Source organism: Carassius gibelio, chromosome B5, assembly GCF_023724105.1.
Source record: "Carassius gibelio isolate Cgi1373 ecotype wild population from Czech Republic chromosome B5, carGib1.2-hapl.c, whole genome shotgun sequence".
Taxonomy (NCBI): Eukaryota; Metazoa; Chordata; class Actinopteri; order Cypriniformes; family Cyprinidae; genus Carassius; species Carassius gibelio.
The window spans coordinates 11194110-11216218 of NC_068400.1; the positions used below are offsets into that span (position 1 = coordinate 11194110).

General features: G+C 36.4%; 1 protein-coding gene across 1 annotated transcript in view; it reads left to right on the forward strand.

Moving 5' to 3' along the window:
* The first annotated feature begins 5295 nt into the window (after positions 1 to 5295).
* LOC127957340 (calcium-binding protein 7-like) overlaps positions 5296 to 22109 on the forward strand; it is a 40571-nt gene continuing 23757 nt past the window's right edge. The window contains exon 1 of the mRNA XM_052555837.1: positions 5296 to 6111. Within this exon, the coding sequence (XP_052411797.1) occupies positions 6003 to 6111 (109 nt within the window). The 5' untranslated portion in view covers positions 5296 to 6002. The remainder of the gene's footprint in view (positions 6112 to 22109) is intronic.

The following is a 22109-nucleotide window of genomic DNA, read 5'->3' on the forward strand; positions in this document are numbered from 1 at the left end:
GTGTTGGAGGTTGAGAGTCCACCATTTGTAATAGGCCATCGGGTTTTGATATGTGCACCTGGGTCCTGTCACAGGAGCTCCGTTCCACAGCTGGAGGAGACAATGGTGTCATTACACCACCCAAAATCCATCACAGTACCAGATAACTCATAATAAGGCTCATATGTCTCAGAGAGAATGCATATGTTTTTACTAAGTGCATTTGACAATGGATGCATGTGGAAAACCCCTACTAGGGAATCAAATACCTGCTTGCAGATATGTCAGAAATCCAGGCAGAAAAGCAAAAAAGATAACCCACCCACGCTGAGACAGATTAGTGTGTGCGGTGGATGACTTCCACCATGCCAAGCACCTTTTGATTTATATGTTTGCACTGCAAAGTGCTATGCATTTTCCACCAGGATGCTCTTGCACGTGCAAAATAATAAGCATCTTCTTTTTTTTTCTGAGCTAACTCGTGCTAGAGTTTGGGATGCTTTCAGTCTCTTGTCTTGGACAAATCTGGCAAAGCCTTTGAGTTTAATAACAGCACTAACTTACTGCTTATCAAACTGAATGTGAATTTTTAAAGACAAGTTTCCATTAAAGGAATGCCAAAGGGGATGGGATCTGTCCCAGCCCTGCGAAAACATTAGTCACATCTCTTCTTGTTTCAGGGGGGTCTGGGAATCATGTCTATCACAGTTGCCCGTGGAGAAGTACATGCACTGAAATGAATGAGTATTTTATGTGCTTGATAGTGGTATTGTACATGAAATGCTGTGTAAGGGGGCGTTCATATGGAGGATGTGTTCGTTTAGTGCTATTTTTGTCTCAAGATGAGTTCCTGTCCTCCTTCTGTGCATGTTTTTAATTATGTGTTTATATCAGGGCCAGAAATTCAGAAAATGCCACATAATTGTTCATATATCTGTAAGGGGCAAAAACAATGATTCATTCAGGAATTAAACAATTGTGATGGTCTTTATGAATCATTAGTCACTGAGTTATTAGTTTAAACAATTCTTTCCAAGAACGTATTCATTGAGAAACAAAACCGTGTCTGAATATGCCTACTTCTCAATTGATATTATGCAGCCCGCCCCATTTTGGCATAGTATTTGTTGTCTTTTTTCTTCCGGTTTCTTCCACAAATTTATAAATGAACCGCTCATTTTAAAAACTTACTGGTCTACTGACATTTGTTAAGACATTTGCTTTAAACATTACAGTGCTCACGGGAACTTCCGTTAACTCTGCAATACATAAATCCACTTTACCAACTAATAATGCTCTTAGATAGCGATGCCATAGCAGAGCTACCGCACAAATGGAAGTTTAAAGGCGACATTCTAAAAATTATGAATGATTTGTGAATGGCAGTGAAGTTGATGCAACTGACGTTTATACGTGGCTTATAAAACATGTTCAAATAGAGTGGAGGAACTATGATGTCACTTTAGCCGCGTTTCCACCACTGGAACTTTACACAGGAACTAGGGACTTTGGGCTGGTACTCCACCGCAGGACCCAGGATCCAAATGAAGTTCCAGGAAAAAATTAGGGTCTTTTACACCGCTTTAATTCCAGAACTAAATGTACAGTACTAAAGTACTGGGACGATTTTGTGCTAACTATTTCCCAGTACCATTTAAAGGGTTGCATTCGCACCGACTACGTGTACTGTAATATGACTTAAACTGGTCGACAGCGATGTCATTTGTGTGTGGCGTTCAACAACGTTAACAAAGAAGAACAACGTTAACAACAGTAGGATGGAGGACGCTGTGATCGGAGCTATGTTTTCATTGCATCTCGCAGATTTCACAATAATCGACATGGAATGTCGATGTAAATGTAAAGCGATTGAAAGAACAGAAATTAGGATTAAGAATCTCCAATGACAACTGGCATTGCTACATTTGCTACAAGTGCCTGCACTTCAGCGTCCGTCCATCTATCGCTGTTCATCATACTTGCAAAATAAGTCGACACAATGCTTACAGTATGTTTACACTGTGTTTTAAATCATGGCGGGTGAAGGCGTTTTCGAATGCGTCTGGCCAATCAGTGTCTACTTGCATCACGGTTAGTACCAGTTGTGCTGGTTAGATCTTTCTCTGGAGTAGGAGCTAATTTGGTTCTCGAAAAAGGCAGTCCGGTACTAAAATGGCCCAAAAGTGGGTAGTTTCCACAATTAGTTCTGGTACTATGAAATGCTCGTTTTCACTCAATATCCTGTTAATCTTGAGTACCTATAGAGTAGTACTGCATCCTTCATAACTCCAAAAAGTCTTTAGTTTTATTATATTTATAAGAGAAAGATAGTCTGTACCGATTTTTCCCGGAAAAACACGAGTGCCTGGAGGCGTGACGTGTGGGCGGAGATAAAGAATCACGAGCGCGAGTAGGCTTTTGCGCTGAGAGCGTTTGGAAGCTGTGACAGTACCGTGAGGAAAAAAACATCATCCAAAACAAACCCTGGCTAACAGTCAGATTTAGCGTATATTTATGATCCAGAATCAGATCCAGAGGCTGAAATTTAACAAGAGCAGCATCAGCAACGACGTCTTGTATGTGGTATGTATTGAAACTGTATATATTTGCTTAGCGGTTTTGGAAAATGACTAAGTTCCACTTTATGTCGTCTTTTTTTTTTTTTTTGAAGCTGTACATGTGGAAAGTGCAGTCTGATGACAACATCGCATGTTGTTTACTTGATGTGCTTACGCGCCGATAGCTAAGTTAACAACACAGAGATATTTGAAGCAGTTTTACTCACCGCCTGCGGTTCCAACACACGATCGTGACCCTTTTTCGTTGGGACTGCATTATCCTTAAGAAATAAATTATATGCAAATCCAGCGTCAAACTGGGCCTTGTTTGTAAAACAAGCATCTTCGAAATGCAGGGAACAAACACAAACACTTGCACAACTCCGTTGATGCTCTGTAAAAATAAACTCCATCCACTGGTCCGTTAATGCTGTTTTTTTTTTTTGGGGGGGGGGGGGGTCTGTGCAGGGTTGTCTTGCCCTGGCAACCAAAAACACACTTCTTTTGTGACAGTTCGGTCTCTCGCTCTGATCAGTGAATGTCTCTGCTCTGCTATACAGGAGCGCGCGCTCTTCTGGCAGAAGTGCCCTTGGGACCCATATAACGTCACACAGAGCCATACTCGGAAAAAACTTTCCGAAACTTGTGACAAACCGGAAGAGGTATTTTTGGATGAAAAAAGGAGGCAGTGGTGTTTTTTTTTAATTTGTATTTAATGAGATTAAAATGTAATAATAATGTCAGGAATTTATAATTATATAATGTTTTTAATGCAATGTTCAGCGAATAAATGATAGAGATTGACATTATAACTAACATTGATCTATCGCGAGTTTAATCAGAGGTGGGTAGAGTACCTAAAAACTGTACTCAAGTAACAGTTAATTTACTTATAGAAATTTTTACTCAAGTAAAAGTAAAAGTAGTCTGAATAGTTACTTGAGTAAGAGTAAAAAAGTATTGGATAAAAAAAAAAACTACTCAAGTAGTTATTTACTACTTACAGAGCCCGGGAGGTCACCTGTAGGAGAAAAAAATACAATCCAATCCGGTTTTGCAATCCATCCCCACATTTTATAAACCGTACTCACAAATTCTTAAAACTGTTCCCTCGGTTTAACAAATTGTGCCCTCCAGGGATTAATGAACTGTACCCACAAATTTTTAATCCATGCCCTCAGATTTTGTAAACCGTACCTTCGATTTTTGAATCCATACCTACAAATTCATAATCCGTGCGCACGCTTTCACAATGCGTTCCCTCGGATTTGTCAACTCGTGGATTTGTGGCCCCTCCTGGATATTGGTGTGACGGCCACATTAAAAAAAGTTAACAGTTTAAGTAATTTGTGGATTGATGCGTATTGGAGACGCAAACTCTTTAAAACGATTCAGTTCGATATGGTGAACTGGTTAAAAAAGATCCGGTTACATCGAATGATTCATTCGCAAACCGGCAATCACAAACTGCTTTGTTTTGAACAATAAAACGAAATAGGATATCAAATACCACTGCCTCCTTTTGTTTTCATTTAAACATAATAACAGCTGCAGAAATGTACTTAGTTCAGGGAAATGTGTATATACAGTCATTACAATGAAACTAGATATTATATAAATTTGCCTTTTTTATTTTCATTTTAACATATAGATAAATTGAATACAGACCAAGTATTAGATTAGATTTACCCAAAACAAATTATATGTTATGTTTAACCCCTAAAGAGACATCAGAGCCAGCGGCACATATCAGAAGGTCTAGCCGAGGTGAGGCTGCTCTCGGCGGATACATGAGGACTGAGCTCCCGCTGATTGCGTGGAGCGCACGTCTCCGAGATCGGCGAAACACATTTTTAAATAGGCACTGTCTTTATAAATAAACCACAGATTTGAGTTTTAAACAACTACATTTTCACCTGAAATACTTTTAAAATTACATTTCATGACACAATAACAGTAATATTTTGAAAATGATCCGAATAAATGGTGGTTGAACCCAACCAATGCTGCGTGAACTCAACCAATCAGGATGTTTAGCGCCCAAGTACCGCCTCCAAAGGTTCGGAACTTTGAAAAAGTACCACCTCGCCAGCAGGGACTTTCTGAGGGGCATTTTTTTACCCGGAACTTTATTTAGTTCCTGGTTCCTGCGGTGGAAACACACCAAGTACCAGGCCAAAGTCCCTAGTTCCTGGGTAAAGTTCCTGCGGTGGAAACGCGGGATAAATCTAAAATATCTTAAACTGTGTTCCAAAGATAAACGGAGGTCTTACACATTTGGAACAACATGAGGGTAAGTTATTAATTACATAATTTTGCTATTTGGGTGAACTAACCCTTTAATGTTTAAAAAAGTGAATTAAATGTAAGTTTTTGAAATTGGCCTATGTTCTATAAGGTTAAAAATAAATGTACTCACGTAAATAATATTCATGTTAAGTAAATATCGCGTTTTAAGTGAGCGCCGCGTTTTAAGCCATCATGCCAAGTAAAAAACAAGCAGATCAACTTTTCAAAACGCGTCAAGAGTGTTCCAATCCGTTACGCTCCGTCTAGCTGTTGAACACAAGAACGCTCCGCGTGTAAACGCCTGCCAGCACCTGCGGCGGGAAATACCTTGTGGAGAGCAGCAGCTTACACTCAGACTAAATATAGATCCATCGCGAGGGAACCCGGACACCGAGCCTCCCCACGCACAGCACAGCTCGTTTATCTGCATGTTGTGATTAGCTGGAAAGTTTGATTATATCGGTGATATCTTTTCCTGTTTTTTTATTTTATTTTATTTTTGTAATTATTATTATTTTTATTTTTTTGCCATAGGAAAAACTGGATTTCTTAAGAGAGAAAAAGACCTTCAACTACACACGCGTTAAGCGCATTTTTAACTCATTGTTCTTGGCAGTGCGCACACGCTGTCCAACAAGTGCGTGCTCGAGGCGCAGCTGCTGTGTCTTAAGAAGCGACCGAGGAGAAAACAATCATATGCTTAACGACCTGGAGTTCGAATCGATCCACGCAACCTCACCAAATACGCACATACGTTGTCGCATTGATAAAAATGCGCGTTTGTTTGATGCGCGTCGTGTGAGCTGGTGGATTATGATCTGCTAGTTTCCCCGCCGATGGAGCCGCCGTAATTCGTCGTCTTTGTCATTTTTACAACAAACTAAAGACCGGGCGGTTTGCTTATATTGTGAAGATCCAAACCAAAAAGCCTTACATCTAGACCACCAGTGACCTGTGAAGACTTGTAAATCCCTGCACCTGGTTTCTTGGAGAGGGCTGCGCAATTGCGCACGCTGCGAGAGTTTACTATAGGAGCTTTCCATGGAATCCACTCCACGCGTGATCTCCAGTGAGGGTTTCAGTCTGATCTGATGTGGGGTAAAAAGTTGCCGTCCGGACAGTAAATCTCATATATGAGGATCAATACACACGTGCTAGTCAACATAAATTGCAAAAATGCCTATGCATCCGGTGACTTCCACTTTGATGTACCGGGGAATCTGCACCATTCCTGATATCCTGTCGTACCGGGCACCAGTCAACCTGCCTGAGGATGAGGTGGAAGGTGAGTGAGAGGGTCCAGGTGTTGTATGAAGCCTATATACTACTCTTCTATTTTATATAAAACGAATATACTCTTACTAATTCTTGTATTACTTTAGTGTATTACGACCTGTTCCTTGATCATTTACTTAAGTTATCTCCCTCGCCTCGTTTCAGAATGATCCAATTTCCACTTAAAATATGTTGTAAGTGAAGAGTGGATTTTTTTTCTTTTCTGTTTAGAATAGGTTTGGAAGGATTCAGCACCACGCACAGCGTAGTTCACTTTAAACGCTAGAAAATCACGTTATCCGTGCCTGTGTTTCTATGAAGTGGATACTGTAAATCTGATGGTGTGATTTATGGAAAGTAGGTCTGTCACAAACCAGCAGAAATTCATGAGAGTGGTATGCTGCAGTTCTGGTATCTCTTAGACTTTAAACTTCATTTTTCAGGAGGTGTGTGTGTAAATAAAAAGTGAATCCAAACATGAAGTCTTTGACTCACTATTACAGAGTATTTCCATAGCACTTTTTTTCATTTGTGTGAGAAAGCTAATTCTGATGAGTATCCTATACTGTATATAATCGTATAAAAGCAGAAGTCACATGTTTAGCTTTTCTGGTTAAAATTTGTGTGAGTATAAGCCAGAAAAAAATACCTGTTTGTGATATGCAGCACTAATGTGAACATCCCATTTGCAGTGACAGAGTTTTTGATATACCATGTCATAAAACCAACACTTTTAATTTTTAGAATCTGAAACATATTGCACTATACCATATGGAAATGAATAGACTGGTTGATTCATACATGTACTATTACCTCAATGCATGGAATATCCCTAACACATTTTGGATCCCTGCGTATTTTGGATGACTCTCTTAATTAACACACTATCATCAGCTCCTAAATAGTGGCACCAAGACCTGAACTGGTGCATCAGATAGAGAGGCATCCAAAATGTGCAGTGCTATGGACCTCCAAGGATCAGTACTGAAACAACTGGTCTACCTTGATAAATGCCCAATTAAATAAAATCACTAAAATGTCATTTGAAATTGACACGTTGTGTTCTACATGATCAATAGCAGCAAAATAAATGCTGTTTTTTCACTATACTCATACGATGCTTTAAGCAGGCTACATGTTCCAAGATCAGGATTAAAAACCACTGGTTTACCCTGATAAGTATCCAATTAAAATAAATCAGTAAAATGTAATTTGAACTAGTCACGGCATGCTCAATACAGCAAAAAGTAATGTATTTTTATTTAACAAAACAAAATAAAATGCTTTTTTTTTTCTCCCACCATGCCATGCTTAGGTATAGGTTACATGTGAAATTCAAACTACAATTAGTCCAGTGCAATCAGATTGCATCCAAATCCCATGCTTTTTCATTTAATATCTCTGCATGTTGATGAACTTTTTTAATTGCAAAAGTATAAATGTAGTGGTCTGTAATTGCAAATTTCAAATGCATTCATTCAGATTCATTTTTCCACTAAACCTTATATATTGACCTCTGACTGGTGTGATTGTCAGCTCAGTTAAAAGTGTCTTTTCAGATCAATCTTTTGTGATTAAGATTTAATTAAGTATCTCAGCACCTCATTGCAATTCCGTTCTTCAAGGGATGTTTTCTCTCAGTGCATCATGTTAAATAAAATATAGCCCAAAAACTCAAGGCTGATTCTCATGCTCTAAACCCTTGAAAACCTGTTGGTCTGAACTAACACAAGCTAAATGGTGAGAAAGTGCAAGTGCAAGACGTGAGGGGCCACATATGGATGTTTCCTGTAGTACATGACTGTGTGCGTTCTGTATATACACAAATATCCATGTGTGGATGTGACAGTCAATCTATTTGCAAATGTGCCTGCATGTGGTCACCCCAGATCATATGTGTCGCATTTCCTCAGAGATGGAAAACAGAGAATAAATATGAGGAGACAAACCACTGGGTTTCATCCTCATAACAGTTTTGTTCAGCAAATAGAAATGAAGCTCATGGAATAAGTTGTTAGTGCAGTTGTGCTCACACTTATGAAGTAGGCCATGTTCATTCTTGTCCTTAGGATATACAGTTGTTTATTTGCGAATCTTGAGTTTGAGCCAGATTTTGATATTTTTCTTATAACTCGTATGACACGCTTGGGGCAGAAACTGAGATGTAATTTGTGAGCTAAATCCGTGCATCTTTATTTTAGTTAGCAATATTTCATCATAAACCCGTCCTTTTTCAAAATGAAGAATGGGTATAAGAGCCTCAGCTAATGCTTGAAGAATTCATTATTATTCTCAGATGAAGATTGCTTTAAGTCTGGTTCATCTAAAATACATCATCTCCACACTGGACATATTAACCTGCTGACAACGTTCTTTAAAGGATTAGTTCACACAAAAATGGAAATTCTGACATCATTTACCCCTTTCCAAACCCGTATGACTTTTTATTTTTATTTTATTTTTTTTAATCTTAGTTGAACACTAAAAGAGATGAATGGAGAATGAAGCTTTCAAGCTTTCCACTTACTATATTCCAAGTCTTCTGAGGCTGTTCAAAAGCTTTGTGTGAAGAACAAACTGCACTGTGAGTCATCATTCGCTGATAATCCTTAGTTACAGTGGGCTGTTAACCACGGTGACTGAATCAAGTCAGTGAGTTGAACGCAAGAATAGAATGAGCCAGATTAGTGAATGAATCTTTTATACTTGATTGGTTAACTGGATCAATTGATTCATTGAAAAGATCTGAAAATGTACTCACATTCACGCCATCCAAGATGTAGATGAGTTTGTTTCTTCATCAGAGCAGATTTGGAGAAATTTAGCATTATATCACTTGCTCACCAATGGATCCTCTGCAGTGAATGGGTGCCGTCAGAATGAGAGTCCACACAAATGATAAAAACATCAGAATAATCCACATGACTCCAGTCCATCACTTAAGGTCTTGTGAAAAGAAAAGCCGCATGATTATAAAAAACTAATCCATCATTAAGGTTTTTTTGACTTCAAACGGCAAGTACAAGTTATATCCATAATATTGCTTTCTCCAGTGAAAAAGTTGCTTCGTCTGAATCAGGAGAGAAATATGCACAGACCAAACACCATTAAAACAGTCAAAAATGCCAGGGATTTTGATGAGAGGACAATTGGAGATGAACTTGTTCACTGGAGAAAGTGTTATTAATCATGTACTCATATTTTGGCTAGAAGCAATGGTTTAAAGTAAAACGCCTCAATGATGGACGTGTTTATTATGTTTTCTTTTCTTTTTTTTCTTTTTTTTTGTGGGGTAAATGTCTTTCCTTAACACATTTATTTGGCCGAGTATGTGGTTTCTGCTTGGGTGGGATTGTTGTAGCTCCTACATTTTTAAAAACATTTGAATACATTTTAGTAATAAAGTTACTGGTCAGTCTTGAATTTTTCATGAAAATATTTGCATGCAAATGACTCATACAAATTCATTGTTACTTCCCTCATAAGAAGGAATGCCAAGACTTGCATTAGATAACAGCTTACATTTCAGTTTGTTCCTCATGCACATATTTTAAGTGTAGTGGAAAAAACACATTTATGATGGTTTTTTGTCCTTTAAAAGACTGGCCAGGATGTTCTATAAAACTCCCATTTAGGGTTTTAGAGTTTGGTTTTATTTAAAAGATAAGTACGTCTTTTACCCATCATGATTCACAAGAAGTAGAATGCTGCTTTTTTTGTTGGAGTTTATTTACTATGAACCAGTTACCCATGTGATTCACGTGAACTGAATAAACATCCATTACTGGTAAGGCTTTCACTAAATGCACATTCAGTACAAAGCTGCAGCCTCACGGCTTTGTGAGAGTGAAATTCAGTTAATGTGCAGAGGTCTCCATGCACCGGGAATTACCCAGCTGTTAACCGTGTCCCACGTCACGCACCACATGGTCTTTCTATGGCACCGCATGACAATCAGACATCAAGCTTGTTTGGAATTTCATTAAAAGAGTGACGGAATCAAATAAAGCTGTGATTAAATTTGGTGCTGTGGATGGATTTCAGAAAGCAATCTCAAAGCCCATTGTCACAGGGATGGTAAGGGGTGCTGTTCGCCAGCCCCTCTCGATCAAGCACACACTGGCAGCATGGTGGACTGCTGTACTGATGTTTTACACACCAAGTCATATTCAGCCTCAGGGTCCAAAAAAAAAAAAAACTGTTAAAGCTACTGCTTCTTAGTCAAAAGTTGATGAAACTAAAGAGGGTGTATAATTGAAAACATGATTTTCTTTGCTCTTCATATACTCTAACATGATGGTCCTTTTTAAATCCAGCGTTTATGGAAACTAGGCTGCAAAAATAAGTTTTAAGGAAATCATCATTGTATCTATTGCATCACAATGACCACTTATTTTTCAGCAGCTTCACACACACTGTTGTGACGGACAATGTGAACTACGTTGATATGCAAAGACTCAACCAATCAGAACAAAGATCACTACTTGGAAGTTAGATGAAAAAGATTACCAGTGAAAAGCGAGTTAAAGTAAAAAAAATAATTAATAATATTTTTAGAAATATTAGATTGATCAAAAGTAAATGCAATGTCAAGGTAAATGCATTTCAATGTAACAAAAAATATTTCAGCTGTTCTAAATGCTTTAAAGAATCCTAAAAAAAGGAACAAATCACTGTTTCCACAAAAAAGGTTCAGCAGCACAACAGTGTTCAACATGACATAATGAGAAGAAACACAAATCGGGATATTAGAAGGATTTCTAAAGGATCATGTGACACTGAAGTCTGGAGTAATGAAACTGAAAATATATTACACTTTAAAATATATTGAAATATATTTAGTTATTTTAAGTTAAATTGCAGTAATATTTTAGTCCTGTCAAATGATTAATCGTGATTAATAGCAACCAAAATAAAAGTTTTAATTTACACAATAAATGTGTGTATACTGTTTATTATGTATATATAAATACAAATACATGCATGCATACATTTTAGAAAAAATATATGTTTATATATTTATATATAATATAAGAATATAAATATATAAATGTTAATATTTTTTCAATCTATACTGTATGTGTTTCTATTTATATATACATAATAAATATACACAGTACAAATACATTTACTTTTACATTTTCATTTATTCATTTAGCAGACGCTTTTATCCAAAGCGACTTACAGATGAAGACAGTGGAAGCAATCAAAAACAACAAAAAGAGCAATGATATATAAGTGCTATAACGAGTCTCAGTTAGGTTAACACAGTACATGTAGCATGGGATTTTAAGTAATATAATAAATAAAAATAAAACGGATAGAATAAAAAAAAGAATAGAGCAAGCTAGTTAGAGGTCTTTACACATACACACACACACTCACACACATATATACAATTGCATAATAAATTAAAAGAAATAGAATTAAAAAAAGATTAGAAAGGTAGTTAGATTTTTTTTAAGAATAGAATTAGAATAGTGAGTGTTAAAGTTAGAGGGTCAAATAAAGATGGAAGAGATGTGTTTTAAGCCGATTCTTGAAGATGGCTAAGGACTCGGATTGAGTTGGGGAGTTCATTCCACCAGAAGGGAACATTTAATTTAAAAGTCCGTAAAAGTGACTTTGTGCTTCTTTGGGATGGCACAATCAAGTGACGTTCACTTGCAGAACGCAAGCTTCTAGAGGGCACATAAGTCTGAAGTAATACATTTAGGTAAATGGGTGCAGAGCCAGTGGTAGTTTTGTAGGCAAACATCAATGCCTTGAATTTTATGCGAGCAGCTATTGGAAGCCAGCGCAAATTGATAAACAGAGGTGTGACGTGTATTCTTTTTTGCTCATTAAAAATTAATCTTGCCGCCACGTTCTGGATTTATTGTAAAGGTTTTATAGAACTGGTTTGAAGACCTGCCAAGAGAGCATTGCAATAGTCCAGCCTGGACAGAAAAACAGCTTGAACAAGGAGTTGTGCAGCATGTTCTGAAAGAAAGGGCCTGATCTTCTTGATGTTGAATAAAGTAAATCTGCAGGATCGGACAGTTTTAGCAATGTGGTCTGAGGAAGTCAGCTGATCATCAATCATAACTCCAAGGCTTCTAGCTGTTTTTGAAGGAGTTATGGTTGATGTGCCTATTGATGTGAAATTGATAATATATATAAACACATATATTATGTAAGCAAAAACTTATTTTGAATGTGATTAATTGATTGACAGCACTTAATATTGTACAATATTTATTTTTGTTTATTGCATTTTTGATCAATAAATATAGCCCTGGTGAGCATAAAATACTTTTTTCAAAAACAAATAAAAAACTCACAGACCCCAAACATTTGAACAGTACTGTACTTAATAAATGTTTAAACTGACAAATTAAAAATATTATTTATTGGCACTTTGTCTGATATCTTGGATTTATTTATTTATTTATTTCAAAGTTATGTTTTTTTTTTTTTTAGTTTATATTTTTCTATTTCTATATTCAGTGTTTCATTCATTTTTTGTTTGACCTATATATCAAAACTTTGGATATTGTGTCTACTTTGAAGTTTCTACACTTTGGATGCTGAATTCAGATGATGTATCTTGGAGATAATGTATTGTGCTGATGTGACATCTACTGATGGTTGCAGATCCGTCTGATTTGGCTGACAGCAGCTTAACCAACTGAAAAATCTGACAGATGGTTTCAGTATTGGGGAAAATTCAACTAATTTTCCAGAATGGGTTGCAATATAGCAAATTGGCTTTTGTTCATAAAAATTGCTCATAAGGATAACTAACATCATTCTTACTAATGAGAACTACTTATTGCTTGAGTAATACTAGTACTGATTAATTTGCATACTAAGAGAACCATGTAAGCATTACATGATAGCTTTAAAATGGTTTATAGAACGATTTAAGCCCTTTTGTCTGTTCAGAAACTCAGTCAAAATATAAAAATGTTCAATAACCCTAACCTAATTAAATTGAGAAAAACTATTGCATGTAATTAAATGAAGCTTTTTTTATTAGAACAGATTAGTTCTAGTCTTGTTGTATGATTTTAAGTTAATGTACTTATGCTCCCAGATACAATCAAAATGTCAAGGACATCTGAATACATTTCTTAATTTTGGGGGGATTTTTATTTCTGGCATAAATAAAGAAATAAGGTTATTTTAATTTAGTAGAGTGCTGCATTAAATGATCTAGAATAAATTATATCAGGCTTACATTAAAAATGAACTCTCATCATTTTCCAATGTGTCTGAGTCTGTCTGGATTTACATAAATCCAGCTTTCAGGCTCAAGACAAATGGAAGTAAGCTTCCATTTTAAAATTGATTGAAATAAAAGTTGTGACCACATTTTCAAAAATGTATACGTATTTACTTTTTAAAGTCGCTCTATTAAAGGTAAAGTTCACACAAAAATTAAAATGTGATGTTTATCTGCTTATCCCCAAGGCATCCAAAATGTAGGTGACTTTGTTTCTTCATTAGAACACAAACTGAGATTTTTCACTAAAACCGTCTATCAGTCTTACTATGTAAGTGGATGAAAATCACGGTTAAAAACATAAAACAATACAAAAAAACAAAAAACATACACGAACAAAACCAAATGAAACCCTGTGGCTCGTGACGAGACACTGATGTGTAAAGACACTAAACGATTGATCTGTGCAAGAAACAGAACAGTATTGTTTTTTTACCTCTGATTTACGCAATGTGCAAACTGTTCAAACTCTCCTAAGTGCATCCCCCTGAGCGCATTCACAAGCAGACTCGTGACTAAGTCCTTTTAGGCAAGTTGTGCCACTCGGCCGCCATCTTGGCAACGCCTCTGGGCAGCTATTTTGTACGGTGCCCATAAGGTGACTTGTTCGCTTTACTTAGTTTTGTCGTGGCCACGAAATAATAACTCGTGGGAACGTGATAATATGTTGTGGCCACGAGATATTAATTTGTGGGAACGTCTTATTAACTTGTGGGAACATCATATTTTGTCATGGCCATAGATCATTTTGTCTAGGTAAAGACATCCTTATGTCGTGGTCTCGAGATGCTATGTTGAGGGAACAACATCCATTTCTCGTGGCCATGACTTCTTATGTTGAGGGAACGACATGTTTTTCTCGTGGCCACGAGTTTAATGCGTAAACAAACCTGCGTGACCATAGCAAGCCGGCATAATCACCTATATACAACTTTACATTACTGACAGATTTTGAATATGAATAATACTATATATAAATGTTTACCTATACATTGACTGAAAAAAAAAATATATCAACTATATGAATGCTTCACATAATACTGTACACGTGCAAAGAGAAACATCGTAAGTCAAGCAGTTGGCTGTTGAAAAGTGCAAGATCATTTGTAGTGCATGAGCATGTAAACACATATTACAGAGTCTTTTGTGGTATTATGTCTATACAGCACTTAAGAGATATGTGGCGGTAATACACATATAAGTCTGCATCAGCTGTAAAGCAAGAAGAAGAAGAAGCCTCATCACACGCCTGCATGAGAACACGTGATAGAGGGTCCACTGGTGAGCAAGTGATGTAATGCTAAATAATTTCTCCAAATCTATTCCAAAGAAGAAACAAACTCATCCATATGGTCCTCAATAAATGCAAAACAATCCATCCCGAATGGTCTGAGGGAAGTATCAGAGTGCAGAGTATCAATTTATGATTATTTTTTTTTTTTGTAGGCTTATATAGTTTACTTTGTGCCATTTGTCTCTCTTAAACTTTGAAAGCAAGTGTAAAGATCCTATTAAGTTGCAGATAATGGATTTGCAAGTGGTAATTTAATGAATGCTTGTACATATTACTCAGTGATATGTAATTGGAAACATGCGCTGGATATTAAATAATACTTATGTGCTACTAACATCCTACTTAATGATTCAGGAAGCCCAGCATTTTGTAATTGCATTATACCACACTGATAAATGTTCTGACTGCAATAAAACACATTAATTCTGTTATACTTTTCTCTCTATAAATGTTATGGCCAAAGTAGGAGTAAAATCACGGTTTGGGTAAATTCAGCACACCGTGCAGAAGGTACAAATGTGTTTCCTGTCAGAGTACAAGTAAAGAAAGATCAAATGGCTGTTTGGCAGGTAGACTGGTTTAGAAATAGGCACACAAACAGAAGAGTGATTCACATATTTAACTGACAGACGAACAGGAGAGCACACAAACCCTCCACCAGCCAAGGTCTGCTCCTGGTTCTTTTACCTCCATCACATTTCTCTTTCCACCGCTGGTTTTGCAGCATGGTTAATGAGAGAAAGCAGATGGACAATGCCATATCTTCTGTTTATATCTTTCATTTGATGCAAATGCAGAATAACTTAATTTTTCATCTCCCTTTTGTGATTTGATTTGTTTGCAGAGCAAGAAAACATTTCCATTTTTGAGAAACATAATAGCTTGAGGACTCACAAAAAAAGAGAATGCAGGAAATACTTTTTCCTGCAGGAAGTTTTTCCCATAAAGTTGCATTAGGGATTCAGAGAGTTTAAGTCAAATTAAATCCTCTGGCTAAGTTTACAGAAAAGTGCATGCACTATATTTAGATATAGAGAGAAGGAGAGGGAGAATGTTATGTTTATTGATATGTAATAAAGCAATATAGTGACTGTAGTCCCACCTTACATTTAAAAGAGCCAGTCACCACTTACTTTACTATTGTTATCAGATTTTATCCCATAAAATGTCACTGTAACATAATTGCATGTCACTGGCTTTTAAGTGACTTTGATGTGGAAAGAAAACCTCTTATTTATATATATACCTTTATGCATTTTATCTAAATTTCTTCGCACTATGTTAAATGTTTTTAAAGATATTTTATTGAATATGTAATATGCTTTTCCCATTGATCAAAATACAAATTAAATATATGTAATTTAGGCAAATGTGTAAAAAATAATGCACAGTCAATTGATCATTATCAGAAAATGAATCCCAACGGGGTGATCAAGCGTTAGCCTAAAAGGCATCATTTTGTAATAATGGTTGACTAATTGGACTTTATTTAGCTTACATTGTAACCAGATTTTTTTTTTCTCGGTTTAATTCATTTTATTATGCAAGAATCTGATTTTACAATGACCAATCAGATTAAAGCATTCCTGAGAGGCATGCAATTATCATTGTTTGTGCTTTTATTTGACTGCTTTAAGTGACCTAGATGTGACATTTCTAATATGAGTGTTTGTTTTGTCATTTAAATAATGATATTCCACAATTTGGAACAATAATATAGCATCATAATAAAAGTAACCGAAAAAGTGTCTAACAATTATGTTCTTGCTAAACAAATCTGTATATATAAAGCAGCTGTGGTGCATTTAAAGCTGTTTATATTTTTCTCAGTGAGGGCAGCTTGTTTTGTGGCGCATTGACAGGAGGGCAATTTACACACACTCTGATTTTCCATTACCAACATATCCACTGGTGAGAATTAGAACAGGGTTCTGCTTCACTGGCTTTCCAAAATGGTGCTGCAAATCCCTTTTTTTTTTTTTTTTTAAATAGGATGTCATTTTGTTTTGTGGGGAAATAAAATAAATTGCATTTTTAGACTACAATATACAATATCTTCGCACGTCATGATTTTGCCAAGTCCGATGTGTTCCTAGGTCAACATATTTTGTTGACCCTGGAACAACATTTTACTCCAAAAATATATTCTTAATCATATCCCTACACCTAAACCTAACCTTAACCATGAGTAATCCCTAAAATCAGAGGAAATAATAGATGAATGACACTGATGTACAAGCACCAAACACTGATTTTAAGCATAAACTTCACAAAATCTATAAACTGGTTCTTCAAATCTGATTGGTTAATCACAATGTTGTTCCAGGGTCAACAACGATGTTGTCCCAGGAACATGTCTCACTTGGTAAAATCAGGTTAGGCAATATCTTCTGACTAGACTCTCAGTGCATATGTGTGAATCTGTGTGTATGTGTGTTTTTAACAGAATGTACATTCACTAAAATACAAAACCAGACACTGACCTATACTATTAATCCTCTATGATACCCAACCTCAAAACAAGACACTTGACATTTAAGTGAAGGCACTGCACCTTCAACAAATGGCCCTCTGGGATGGGGACCAAGTTGTGCTGTTGACACTTGGACTGTAATTTAAAGGTAAAGCAGCTCAAGAGACAATAGGCTGGTGTAGGTATATAGGGGGCTTGTTTATTTGTGTTATTTTACAACTCTTTTGGTAGGGGTGAATATGGATCACTGGACAGCCTACATGTCCAGGCACTGTCAAGATCAAACTTGCTGTTTTAATTTTAGGGTGGAATTGTTTATGTGCTCACAACAATGAAATCGCTAACGAGCTGTTTATAAAAAGCAATAATAGAACTGTACCAACAACAAAAACTTTTTTTTTCTGTTCTTTTTACAGGTGTGGTTATAGAAATGGCAGTCACTGCTATTTCAAGAGTGAATCTCGCATAAATATGTGAATTTCATTCCTGATAATTTGCAGCATGTATGTGTCCATAAAGTTTTATTAAATTATTATTATTATTATTATTTTTTAATAAACTCTTAATAGATTATATATTACCAAAAAAACCACACAAAGAGCACTATCTTTAAAATCACGGAAAATCTGTCAATCACTTCAGTTTACCGCAATCTCACAAAGTTCCGTTATAATAAATGTAACTTTTGCACAATGAATCTCTCATTTACATCACATTACACTTTGTTTGTTATAGTGAATAGTGGTTGTGCCACCTAGTGTGCAGGTGTAACATGCATTCTCAGCCAGCGCCACCTATTGGGCAGGCATGAATTAACTGAAATGAGCAATTGTTTCTCATTCGGTGAAAAAGCACCATTTGACTAGCCTGGTAATACCAAACTCTGCTACTTCACTTTGCTTTGTAGACAGAGTCTGGAAGGGCATAATTGACAAGCTTTTACTTTCCCGTGGGTGGGCGCTTGTCTGAAGTTTAAAATCATTGGTTACCTGTAAGCCAATCACATAACGTTTGGTTATGACGTGTGTTATGCGCTGGCTCAGCCGGGTCACACTTCCACTGTAAACATAGGTATGCTGCGAAACCAAAAACATAGAGCGAGTTTTGCTGCCTCCTTAATCTGACCCTCCATGTATCACCTATCACCTTGTCGGACTTTTGCCTCCCCAGTTTCTTGCTGACGATCGGTTCAGTTGATAAATTAAACTTTTCCCAAAACCTGTCGGTACGACCACAACATCACCTCCATTCAAAATGTGAAACAAACACTCTTCTTGTTCGTGCTTCAGTTGGCAAATGCCAGGAATATTCTCCACAACGGAGCAAATAGCATCTTGTGTCCCCATGTCCGCTGTCGTTTTCGATTTCCCTAACCTAAACTACGATCGTAAACTCGGCGCTTAGCGTCTACATAACGGCTCTCAGCCCACCCACTGTTCATTGATTGGACGGATGTTTTGGAGCCAGAGGAAAACTGGAAGATGGTTTGCTATCTCAGACTGAATACAGAAGCTAACTGAAATTGAGTGGAAGCACAAAGTCTGATGTCATCAGGCTACCATTTGACAGGTATTCGGTTAACTTTATTGCGTCAAGCTTAGTGCAAAGGTCCTTATTCTTCAGCTTGTAAAATAAAAGTTTACATTAATTAATGTAAACTTTTCAAATCTTTTTTTGATTCAATACTTTGATTAAAAATCCTACAAAAGCCTTTGAGAAACACCAACAATCTGAATAACTCGTGAAGAGGTTATCTTTATGTTTTTGAATATTTCAACAGAATGTTACTATGTCAGCCGAAATCCTGACTGGCGGTGTGATCTGTACTTTCAGGGCTTATCCAGAGGAGCAGTTTGTCTGCATGAGCTTTGTGATTCACATTGGCTCTTGTAATGTAGGGCTCAACTCAAAGGGTAGGCGTTATGGGGGCGTAAGTTCATATAGGTCAAATACGGCTCTCTCAAATCACAGTAGGAGCGGAGACAATGTTATGATATAAATTTTGGCTCATGATTTACAGAGCCAGCTCTAAAAATGTAAGCAGGCTGAGGGCTGAAAGTACACTGAATCAGAAGATGTCAAAGAGGGGAAGATAGCACATGAGATGTCTATGGACTCATGAAGCTTTTATCTTTCTTTCCCTCTCTTCTCTTTCAAATCTGGTGATAGATTTTTAGGAGCAGTTTTTCAGACAGCAGATCAGTGTTCCTTTGTGAATGTCTGACAATGACTGAAGACATCTGCCTTCCGCCTTGAGTCAAACTTCTGTCATCATGCAATTATCACGACGAGAACCAACAAAATAGAATCTCATTTTACTGAAGTCAAGCTTCAAATTTTTCTATGAAACCATGTGGCTCAAGTCATCTGGTCTAGGCAGTGGACACTTAAAAAAAAATGTGAATAGATATCGCAAAATTGCTTTTATTTAATATTATACACCAATTATATTTACATGCACCTTTCATGAGTGGGTCTTTACAACTCTATTTGCTGTTATTATTAATTATTTATTTGATTAATTAATTAATTAATCAATTCATTCATTCATTCATTTTTATTTATTTATTTATTCTTTCTTAACTAATTGTGATACCCATTCAAAAATGTCGGTTGGAAAGGAGGGTAAGAGTTAAGTAAATGAAAGTAACAGGTGACAACATACACTTTGGTCTGTACCACACAGCTATTGTTTGTCCTCAGAGAACTGAGAATATAGTGTATGAGGCTTGTGGAATTTGATTTTAGTTTGATAATTTTTAGATCTTGACTGACATGTCACTATGAACTGGCACTGCTACTCATTCTTTAATTTTATTCCTTCTTTTTTTCATTTTTTTTCTGCTCCATTTCTTCACAATTTCACTTTGTGTCTTATAGTTTGTGTTCTGCATTCTGAAGTGATGTTTATTTTGGGAAACAAGTGCATACATTTTTTTTGCAAGTCTGTTTGGTGTTGTTAGTGGCTGAAGAACATGTGAGTGTTGATTTATTGCCAAGCAAAAGTGATTGTTATGAAACTAGCAGTGTTGAGGAAAGTTACTTTTAAAAGTAATGCATTACAATATTGCGTTACTCCTTGAAAAGTAACTAATTGGATTACTTGATCACATTTTATGGAAAGTAATGTATTACATTACTTTTGAGTTACTTTTTATTCTTTGGGCTAAGTTTACTTGTTTGTTTTTAATACAAAAATTGATATTTATAATATATTTATATTTTTTATTTTTATAGTTCTATTTATATTTTTGGCAAATGTGAAGCATCTTTACACCGAAGTGAAATTAACAACCCCCAGGACATAAAGTAATTAACAAAGTAACTGGCATTACTTATTCTTGTAAATAGTTCATTTATTGTGTTACTAGTTGAAAAAAAGTAATTTGATTGTGTTAATTGTATTTTTTGTAACGTGTTAACCCCAACACTAGATACTAGGGTGTTGTTATACTTGTTGCTTGGGCGTTAATGCTGGCCCACAACAAGTTTCAATTAGTTTTCATCTCTAGATATGACTAGGGTCCCACCTTCAATTAAATTTTATGAGTTTTCTTTTTTACCACTAAACACCGCTTTTGTTTTGCTTTCATTTTTGTGACCTTTGCCTCTTTTTTTCATTTGAAATATATAGCGGAGAGTTACAGGAAAAATTTGGGTGACTATGATGTTCATAAGCATGTTAACCTATGCACTCTGACTCTGACAGTAGATCATTTTGTGTAGAAACTGTGCCATGCAAATTGTGTTTGGCACAGATTTTGTGCCATGTTATGCTGTTACTTGATTTGCATAATTCCTTTAGTGAATCAAACAATAAAACAATGCAGAGAGTGCTTGCAAATAAACAGAGCCATCAGCAGACACAATTCATCTAAATTCATTAATCGTTTTATCTTTATTTTACAGAGGATTCTGAAAAACTGCTTTGATTAGATTCTTTTATCATCACTGACCTTATGTTTTCAAAAACATGTTGAAGCATAAGAGTGAAACATGGATTAATTTTACTGCTTAACTCTCATTTTAAAATGCCTTTATTCAGGTGACCGGGAGGCAAATGCTTTCCCACAACCCCAACAACCATGTGTGATTTAGCCTTCTCTGTAGGTTTACAGGATCAGAATGCAAAAGTAGAGTAACCCCCCTCCAACAAAGCGACCCGGCGCTGTATTTAATGCTTATGTGAATACTCTAGAGTCTTGTTAAAATATGGTTACTGTAATATTCAGATCTGCTGGGCCCTCTCACCACACAAGATGGATTAAGCCTGCCACAGATGTTTAAAAATAGTCTTGAGGACATGCACACACAGGCATAGACACACATAGACAGGCAAGTATAAAGACACACTCAACCCACAAAGTTCAAGATTGTCTATGAAGAAATTGATTTTTAAGAGTTTTACATAAAGAGCTCATTTGAGGGAAGCCTGTTGTGGAAGGGGGAAGGACGCCGCTGATAGATCTTCACTGGGGAAATGAGAGATTATGGAATATAGCTGACGGGAATTGGCAAGTGTGGGAGTGGAGTCAGTAAAAGTGTTGCTGGAATGAATGAATGCGTTTATATGCTTTTCTTTTTTGCAAGTCATTGCAGGCTGTGTTTTTAAAATGGACTAAACCTAATCTGTTAAAGTGGCCCAGTGTACAACACAATAGAAACAAGTCACAATTAGCACAATGCAAAAGAAACTAGCTACAAAAAAAGTTGCAACACAATGGAAACAAGCCCCAACACAGCAAAATTAGGTCAATGGAAACAGTCGCAACACAACAAAATTAGCACTACACAACGGAAACAATCCGCAACACAATGACATTTGCACAACAACATAATTAGTAAGACGGAATGGAAACAAGCTGGAACACAATGAAATTAGCACATCAGAATCAAACTGCAACACAATATCATTAGCACAACACAATGGAAACAAGCTGCAACACAATGTCATTAGCACAACACAATGGAAAC